Source organism: Denticeps clupeoides, chromosome 7, assembly GCF_900700375.1.
Source record: "Denticeps clupeoides chromosome 7, fDenClu1.1, whole genome shotgun sequence".
NCBI lineage: Eukaryota > Metazoa > Chordata > Actinopteri > Clupeiformes > Denticipitidae > Denticeps > Denticeps clupeoides.
This window is the reverse complement of record NC_041713.1, coordinates 7240247-7249836: the sequence shown is the minus strand read 5'-3', so window position 1 is coordinate 7249836 and position 9590 is coordinate 7240247. Positions and strand designations below refer to the sequence as shown.

Here is a 9590-nt window from a genome sequence, read left to right as displayed (position 1 = left end):
AAGATTTTTTTTTTAATGATATATATTAGAAATATATATATATATGGCGCTAAATGTTTCCTCCCAGTATGGAAAATGTCTTTCGGTGATGACTCCACATAAATAAATGAGGGTTTTATTGAACCATCGTGCGTCAGGGGAGTTCTCTCATCAGTGTAATTGTGTATAATTGAGGCTGATATTGTTGAGATCACATTTCCCAAAACTATTGTTTTTTTTCCCCCCCACAAAACTTTTAATCACTTATCACGAAAATTTCTGCAGAATTTGCAGCAAAGTTCCTCATGAGCTGTGTTCGAGGCGAGCACACGCAGCTGTAACCAGTGAAAACAGTCAAATGAAATGCGGAATTTGATTGAGTTTGAATTGATACCATCACTACTGTGCACTGGTTTCCTTTGGGTCTCGGTCTCGAAGGTCCTTAGACTCTGATTGGAGTTAATTATCTGGTTGTCTCGGAGTCTGAGCACTCCACCCTCCACTGATGCCTTCTAGATGAGCGGAAAGAAGTGAGGAATAATCAACAGAGCAGGGAATGTGATCATTTTACCATACACAAGCACACCTTCCTCTCATTTTCTCCATTCAGTCTTATTGGTCCTGCGGCATTCCTTTCAAGAAGCCAGTGAAAGTTATCCACCATGTCCTCATCTCTGATAGGAATGGGATTCCTTCTGAAAGCCCTGACCGAAGGCTCTCAGTATCTCTGTCGGATGCTCCGGGGGGAGATGCTGGAGAGGCTGGAGGTGGGGGATGGATGATGATGATAGTGTTTTGCAGCAAGGCGTCCACCCTGCAGCAACCTCCCTCACCACACAGGGCGCCTGGGCTTGATGAGCGTAGATCAACAGGGAGAAAGATCTCCCACACATACTGCTATGAAGATCTGGATTCGGATTTATGAGTCAGTCAAGTGCATTATGGATTTTTTTCACAAATTAAGTTAGATTGGGACCCTATATTCAAAGGTAGGTCACCAAAAATGTTTTTTTTTTAAATAAAAAAAATGCTATGAAAAGTTGATTTCAGTAAGTATCTGAATACATTTTATTGCTTGTAGTATAATGTAATGGGAAACTATATATGTTAACACATTATATAATATGGTCTAATATCGCTGTATATTATCACATGTATCACATGTGACAGTCACTTTACTTCACTTTACATGCATTGTCACAGTAACAGGATATGAAAAGATAAAAAGTTTATTCTGCTTTCAAAAGATTTGAGCATGTTCATGTTTGAATAGGACACAGCAGAAATGAGCAAAGCTCTCGCAGTATGAAAACACCCAGCCCTGTTCCTCCACTCCCACATCCTCTTCCTCCCTCATAAAAAGACATTTACGATGAGAAAGGGAGAAGCCGAGGGCGTGATGATGAAGGCTCCAGAGAGCATCCCTCTGGGAAACTGCTCACAGTCCGAGGACCACCTCACGCCTCGCACCGAGAGCACCGTCTTCAGCCTGGCCCGGAGCGAATTCAAGTGGACCACCGAGCCGGCCAGGAGCTCCTGGGAGTTCTACCGTCACGCAATCCTCCTTATGGCCACCGGGGGGAGTGTCCTGCTCACCGGCCTGGTGGTGAGTGGTCTCCACTTCACCAAGACCTTCCCCACGGCGAACATCGTGGGACCGGCCCTGCTCTCTGTTGGGCTGATGGCGCTGGTGGTGGGCGTGGTCCTCATCCCCGTCACGAAGGAGCTCAAGCAGCAGCACTCAATGAAAAGACTTTACAGCTACTACAAACCCCCGATCCTGAACTTATGAACCGGAATTCACTAGAAAACGACTAGGCGAGTGGTGGTCATGGACAGTGTCTGTTGTCCCTGGACACGATGCAGCAACATTGGATGAGCGTGAATGTGAAGTCAGCATGTCAGCCAACTGGGATTGTTCTGTAGCATGCTCCGGAATTTCATTACAATGTCAGGACAGTGAAGCCAACAGCACGTAAAGCACGTAAACCTGAATGGAGTCTAATCTGGACTGAAAGGGAATGTGATTGGTTTTTTTTTTGTGTGTGTTCAAAAATGGGCTATTTGTGTAAACGTCAGCAGGTTTGTATTAATAAAAAAAAAAAAAAAAAATTGTTACAAAGGCTAGATTTCTGCATGCATATTAATAAGAATAGGGAGGGGTTTTTTGTCCAAAATGATAACAGGAACCAATGCAAGCTCATCAATAATTGAGTTACACACTCTGTGTATGCAATATTATTTCACCGCTCGGTTTCCATCGCATGTATAATGCAAGGCCTTCAGGGTTTCTTTTAATTCGCTAAGCCAATGACAAAAGGTGTGCATAAAATGTTATCCTTCCGTTCTCTTGCACTGCAGTCTAGTCTACGCGTTATAATTATAGTGGCAGAGGCTGTGAAAACGAGGGCTGGGGGGGTGATGTTATGAAGCCGAGTACTGTACTTTCGGTGTGTAAAAGGCAAAACAGGCGGTAATGGAGGTAGTATTTTCATGCGGTTTGCATAAGGCGTGCCGTGTACTGCTGTGATGCACTCTGGGTCGCAAGGCTGGGTAAACGCTTCCATGTGAGGAAAACTCAACGTGGCTGGCTGACGCTCTGTGGAGCTGGTTTACAGTAAATTGTTACCGGTAGTACGTCTGTTTACTCAACAGAACCGACCCGTCCAGCGGGAAGAGCAGAATCCAGGGTATTCTTTGCCACTACCCTCTCGGGTGAACTATTCTACAGCCACAAGTTTCAAAATATTGTAAACGTGGTATAAGAATTTGGATGAACATTTGGATGAGTCTTACAGCTGAACCCCTTCCAGATCAGCAATGACTGATTTTAGGAGTCAATATTCAGGATGAAGTCTTGCAATGGAATTTTTAGACAACTTTGCACACCCGGACAAGCAGCCCAGTGCCCTATTTGCCCTTTTGAAGGCTTTCCCATGATCGTGTCAACACATCTTTTCATCTGAGCCCATAAAGAAATGTATGTATTTAATATGTCCTCTCCCTACGTGGATTTAGTTGGACCAGGTGGATTGAACTTCATTGTTGTTGTGTAACACACAGACAATCCCAGGATGCATGAAACTGGAACCGAAATGACACAAAAAGAGAAAACGAACTGTAACAATACAATCCCAACAAAGGTACACCACGTCTCTTTCAAATCGAACAGCGTCACTCTCTCTTGCGCTGGCTGCTGAAATGAATTTAAATTCTCTAGTATTACACACAACATAGGTGTACAGCGGAGTAGGCCATTAGACAGACAGACAGACAGACAGATAGGGAGGCCTAACGGGTAAGGAAACGGCCCCGTAGTCAGAAGGTTGCTGGTTCGAATCCCGATCCGCCAAGGTGCCACTGAGGTGCCACTGAGCAAAGTCCCCACACACTGCTCCCCGGGCGCCTGTCATGGCTGCCCACTGCTCCCTCAGGTTGATGGGTTAAATGCAGAGGACAAATTTCACTGTGTGCTGTTATCTATCACATTTTTGATAGATAGATAGATAGATAGATAGATAGATAGATAGATAGATAGATAGATAGATAGATAGATAGATAGATAGTTTTCAAATGTATAAACAACTTTACTGTTACTATTACTGTAACTAAATTGGAAAAATAAACATCCTATTGCAATTACAGTCATGTTTGAAAGTATTTTACCTTTACATGATCAGGGATGGCTACTAGTAGAAGAACAGGTTCCCTGTTCGTAGCAGGTGTCATGTGAATAATCGCCTGTTTACATTGCAAATGCTGCATTTCCTTGGCCCGTCTGGAGCGACCAGGACGAGCCACGTGACCGGGGGCGGCCAGGTGAAGCGGCCGGGCGCGCCGGGGCGGCGGCAGCGGCGGCGACACTCCTTCCGCGATGGAGCTGCGCTGCGTCGGCGGCTGCGTGCCGCTCTTCGCCCTCGCCGTCATCTTCGACCTGGTCGGCCTCGCGGTGCTGCTGGTCGGCGTGTTCGCCGACGTGCGCAGTGACGGCCGCTTCTACGGCGACTTCCTGATCTACAGCGGCGCCCTCATCCTGTTCGCCAGCCTCGCCTGGTGGATCATGTGGTACGTGGGCAACATCCCGGTGGCGGCGGGCGGCCGGGCGCGCAGCTTCACGCAGCTGGCCGGGAAGCTGACGGAGCTCCGGCTGTCCAAGCCGGCGCCGCCGCGGGTCACCTGGGGGCGGTCGTGCGCCTACGAGAACAAGGGCTACGACGCCGGGGGCGAGTCCGCCAAGGGTCCCCAAAGCGGGCAGGAAGGGGGCGACAAGGCCGGCCAGGTGACGCAGGGCCGGGCCAACATCGAGAGGCTTCTCTGAAGAGGAATACTTTTTAAAAAGTAAGACGACTCCTCGTTTATTGTAACAACGGTGTGCGGTGATGAGCAAGTTACTCACAAAAAAAAAATTATAATGCTTGTTTGTATCAAACCTCCCCACAACTTCCAAGTGACCGATTATATCCGACTTCAACGACAACAGCTAATATTTTCCCAGTTTTCTCCTGTTATTCTGTGTGTGTGTGTGTGTGTGTGTGTGTGTTGGGTGGTAGTAGCCTAGTGGGTAACACACTCGCCTATGAACCAGAAGCCCCAGGTTCAAATCCCACTTACTACCATTGTGTCCCTGAGCAAGACACTTAACCCTAAATTGTTCCAGGGGGGGACTGTCCCTGTAACTACCGATTGTAAGTCGCTCTGGATAAGGGCGTCTGGTAAATGCTGTAAATGTAAATGTTTTACTCGTTGTATGGTCAGTTAATTGAGACACAACTTGGGGAACCTTATCCAGAGCGACTTACAATCAGTAGTTACAGGGACAGTCCCCCCCTGGAGACACTCAGGATTAAGTGTCTTGCTCAGGGACACAATGGTGGTAAGTGGGATTTGAACCTGGGTCTTCTGGTTCACAGGCGAGTGTATTACCCACTAGGCTACTAGCACCCTACGACGACGTCACCATGGCACAGATTAAACGTGGATTTGATATGAAAGCACATCCTTGGGAAACTTAATTTGTCCATCGTAACTCATTTCCAGTGTAGTGTTGGGAGAGATTACGCTGCTTCGTAAGAACCGCTCATTAACACCCTGAATGGTGGCCAGTTTCCCCGGAATTACACCGGCAGTTCCCGAAACCCGCTGCTGGGTCGGAGGTGGTGAAATCGGCCCGCTGTCTGAGCCGCTAATGCCGTGACTCAGCAGATTACGTCTGTTCGGGCCACGTCCATAATTTAACATGAGGACGGCGACTTCCCTTGACAACCCTCCGGTCAGGTCAGGGGTCAGGGGTCACGCATCGAACCCGCTCTGCTCTGCTTCCAGGGCGTCCGTTCATGATAAAAACCCGAAGGGGTTCGTAAAGCCTCCGATAGCCGTGAATTGCCTTCATGAGGCTGCTGATAACGAATAATTAAACACACAGAAAAGGAAAATTTGACATCAACACTGAAATATTTGTACGTATTTATTAATTTATCTTTTTTTTTTTTCTTTTTTTCCCAGGATGCTTTTTGGATTGTCGGGACCCAAGACTTTATTGCAGCTTGCACTTTGCCTGTGGAAATTCCAAACGGACGTTTCGCCAGAACTGCGGCCGGTTTCATTGTAGCCCTCTAATCGCTTGGCTAGATCCTCCTGTGGTGTAGTGTTGTACCAGGAGTGGCCAGTTTTGTTTTAGACCTGATGTTTCCATTTCATTTCATTTTAACGGACTGACCAACTTAAATTTAAGGAGACGATTCGTCTCGATCGCATGAACTTTTTACATATGCGGAAGGCTGTGTGTGTGTGTGTGTGTGTGTGTGTGTGTGTTTTGTAAGAAAGGTCTATACACACATGAGCAAAAGACGTGTACAAATGTGTGACAACAGTAACCTGAAACTTGCTGCTGGGCGCGAGGCGTTCACCGCTTCGCCGCAGCACACAAAGGAGGGAAGGGGGGGGGTTGTCTTTTTTTTTTTTTTTAACTTAAAAAACCGCTCCGGCCACTGCTGCTTGTGACAAGCGGTCATGACGGCGGTCGGACGGGTTGGACTGTAAGCAGACTCTGGTTTTTCGTCCTGCGACTTCTACCCCCAGCGCCACCGTCACCGCCCCCCATGATTTATTCACCGTCTTTTATCCAGTTCAGACACCAGCTGAGCCTGGAAAGCAGTGGGAAACTGCTGAGTGGGGACGGCCAGCCCGCTACATTGGAGCATGTCATGAAATTAGAATGTCATGGGGGCTGCAAGCCAGTTATTTTTATTTATTTATTTATTTCTCAAAAAAGGGGAACCTTGCACCCCAACAAAATATTGGATTTGGACATTTCTGTATCGTGAATAATTTTTTTATTTATCGTACATAATGGTGTAATAATTAATGATATGGCCAAAAAACAATCATAAAACCAAACATTTCACTTTATTTCAGTCAATTACGGAAACAGCTTTATCGTGATGTTATTAGATTTTACAGTAGCGTTACTCATCACCACCACTCGTCCTATTCTGTAATTTGTTGGTATACAAACTGGCCGAGAAATGTGTGCCAAGAGGTGACACTGTCCCCTCGAGCCAAAACTAGCTACAGCCAATGACAGCTCATGACGGTGAGGGGCGGGGACCTCCAACGTGTGCCAATCTCATCATCCCCATCTCGTTCATGTGAACCAGAATGACCCAATTACAGGCACGACACGTGATAATACACATTAATACACACGAACCATGTTTAAATTGCACTTTTAATGTAATGTGAACTGCTGCATTTTTTTATGGACTTTCCCCGTTTTGCTGATCTGTGCTGGGAGACCCAGAAATTCCTGTCCTGCCACCGGTGTCTGTAATCATGGAAGAAGTGCATGCAGGAATGCGGATGGGCCCTGTAAAAGGCTTTGACGCAGCCCGCGTCTGTCATTTTCGCTGCGCCTGGAGACCGCGCCAAGCCTCCCGGCCGCCATGGAGAGCCCCACCGCCGCGAGCCGCGTCTTCTTCTTCTTGGCTGTTCTGCTTGACGTGGTGGGCTTGATTGTGTTCTTCGTTGGGATCTTTGCTCCATTCGAGTTCTGGGACTTCTTGGTGCTCACCGGCCCGCTGATCATCTTCGCCAGCCTGGTGTTCTGGATCTTCTGGTACCTGTGGAACCTCACGGTGCCATACGAGGAACTGCTGTCGCAGTGAGGAGGACGACCTGGGCTGGTGGAACCTTGGCACTGTGGAGAAGTTCAGGTCGGACACAGTGATACGATTGACTGATGACTGAAAGAGGCAAACTTTTACCTTAAACCAAAAAATGAAGGAACCGGGACAAAAAAAAAAAACCCACTGCAATGATCCTCCTGTTGACTGAACCCGGAACATCAGATTTACATTCACGGCATTTATCCAGAGCAACTCACAATCAGCAGTTACAGGGACAGTCCCCCTGGAGAACCTGGGTCTTCTGGTTCATAGGCGACAACCACCCTACTTTTTATGGCAGAAAGACTTGATTGGGGATGAAGCTCGACCAAGGATGACCTTTGACTGAAGGAGAGATAGTGGAGGAATATTCCAGTGCCCGTCTTGAAACTTTAACTGCTTTAAAGGTGACTATACAACATCAATGGCGATCTAACAGGACCTATTTTCCACCTTAAAAAGTGCACTTTTACGTGACAGAGTCAATGTCTGGGTGGTGTCTGTCGTTCTCAGCCCTGCTTTACAGCATTGGCTGTATTTATGGATAATAAATATTTATGGTGAAATCCATTCCTCTTGTTATTTTGTAAACCAACAGATGCAGTTGTTGGGGGGGGTGGGAGTGGCATTTTTATGGCCTCGATTCTGTGTGAGATGGCACCGCCTGGAAAACCAGCCTAACTGGCCCTTTCAGCTTCCTCTGAGACGCACCCAGAGATTTACTCTGCAGCCCTGCCTGAGAGTGGAAAATGTTCGCCTCCTAATGAGTTTAACCAAGATGCGATTACAGGGTATTAAAAGGAAGAAGCAACAAAGAGGCGCTGAGAGGTTTTCAGAGAATGGCCATGGTGCAAGTCGCCTCTGGTCGTGATGAAATATTTTTTATTTCTTCTGCCGTCAGTGAGCCTCACGCACGGCCACTGCTGCATTCGCCCACATCTCAGCACTTCTGGCTTTTTATATATAAAGAGAGAATATAGAATATGTCATTTTGTGTGTAAATCAGCTGGGGATAAAATGTGGGTTCGAATAAGTTTTTTTTTTCCTCGGCCGTCACAAATTTCGAAGGGGACAATTTCCTGTAAAACTGAAAAGCCCAGGAGACACGGCCTGCGAAGCCGGGCGACGAGCAGTGTCAGTGCACTTACTGTGTAAGTGATATGCCTCTCACAGTCAATATGCACACAAAACCAAACAAACCAAAGCAAACAAGAAAGGGGCAACAGTCAGTTTGTGCAGTGACAATAGCAAGATGTCGGCATGAATGCACATGGCACACACAGAATCCCAATCGGAATATCTTAATTGTCATTGTAACAAGTACAACGAAATTAGGTGCAGTCCCCGAGCCAGAGAAGTACATATAAATCTATCATAAGGAAAAAGAGGTACATATAAATGATAAAGCTAGTGTATATACACATTATATTACAAAATATAATATACAATTTTAATTTAAGAGATGAGGTTGGTAGAGAGAGAGAGATATATATATATCTCCCCCAACACTTTGCTTTGAAATAAATATTAAAAGAATGTTGAGTTTCCACCACAGAGATTAAATCTGTATTCTGGGAACATTGCATTGTATAGTTAGCCACAGTAACTGTAAGTCAAAAGCGGAATGCATGGCCACAGAAATCAAGATAAATATTTCTTAAATCGTCACATGTCTATTTGGTGTCATTGCTAAGCAGATCAAATTTTCATATATTTTATACATTTGCCTCTTTCTAGTTACAGTGTACAGTGGAATAATGGTGGATAGAAAGATGAAGAGCAATAACTTCCTGGTGGGATTGTTGTATTGTACTGGGCTGCAGCATTAGTTTAAAGTGGTTTTCTAAATGGCCACTAAAAGCTTTCCAATGTAATTATAGTCAGAGCATTCCAGAGTGTCAAATATTGAGTTCTGAACTCCAGCATTTAATAAGTATGGCTTTGAATTGAACTCACTTGTCTGATGACTTTTGCAACTTGTGTTATGGAAAAAAAAACAGGTAAAGATCATTTGGAAAATGCCTTTAGTACAGTTTTACATTTCGTAAAGTGCAGGTGTTTACAATATTACACACATCAGACCAATATTACAGCCATCAGACCTCCATGCAAGATATGGTAAATATTATTCATTTCCATGGTCTGGTCTGTCCTGCCCAGTATCTGGCACAGTTAACTAGTTAAAGAGGATTTCATCAACATGTACAGTCGAATAGCAGGCAACATTGTTCTGCTGGAACTGTGACGTCACGGGGAAAATAATGCCATGGGAATGAATGAGTTCTGCCGGTTCTAGTGGGATTGTGGCTCCATCTATTGGTTGCAAACCGTAAGTGGTGCCATGTCCAAAATATTCAAGTGAAAAACTATTTAAAAAAAAAAAGCAGAAAATAAGCATCTGAATGAAAGCTTTGATTTGTCCTATTGGCAAATAACTAATGCTGTACA

The 9590-nt window shown here is 45.6% G+C and overlaps 2 protein-coding genes across 2 annotated transcripts; both read left to right on the top strand.

The window, feature by feature from the left end:
- Positions 1-830: 830 nt before the first annotated feature.
- On the top strand, positions 831-2091 carry pirt (phosphoinositide interacting regulator of transient receptor potential channels). The gene is made up of 2 exons (XM_028987253.1): positions 831-968; positions 1253-2091. Exon 2 carries the CDS (start codon positions 1352-1354, stop codon positions 1769-1771), a length of 420 nt encoding a protein of 139 aa, XP_028843086.1. The 5' UTR covers positions 831-968; positions 1253-1351; the 3' UTR covers positions 1772-2091.
- Positions 2092-3765: 1674 nt separating this feature from the next.
- On the top strand, positions 3766-5916 carry tmem238l (transmembrane protein 238 like). The gene is made up of 2 exons (XM_028986836.1): positions 3766-4317; positions 5482-5916. The coding sequence occupies exon 1, from the start codon at positions 3854-3856 to the stop codon at positions 4295-4297; it is 444 nt and encodes a 147-aa protein (XP_028842669.1). The 5' UTR covers positions 3766-3853; the 3' UTR covers positions 4298-4317; positions 5482-5916.
- Positions 5917-9590: the final 3674 nt, after the last annotated feature.

Bases quoted from the DNA above. Each gene is read 5' to 3' on its own strand.
- pirt (XM_028987253.1), top strand. From the start codon at position 1,352: ATGAGAAAGGGAGAAGCCGAGGGCGTGATGATGAAGGCTCCAGAGAGC.
- tmem238l (XM_028986836.1), top strand. From the start codon at position 3,854: ATGGAGCTGCGCTGCGTCGGCGGCTGCGTGCCGCTCTTCGCCCTCGCC.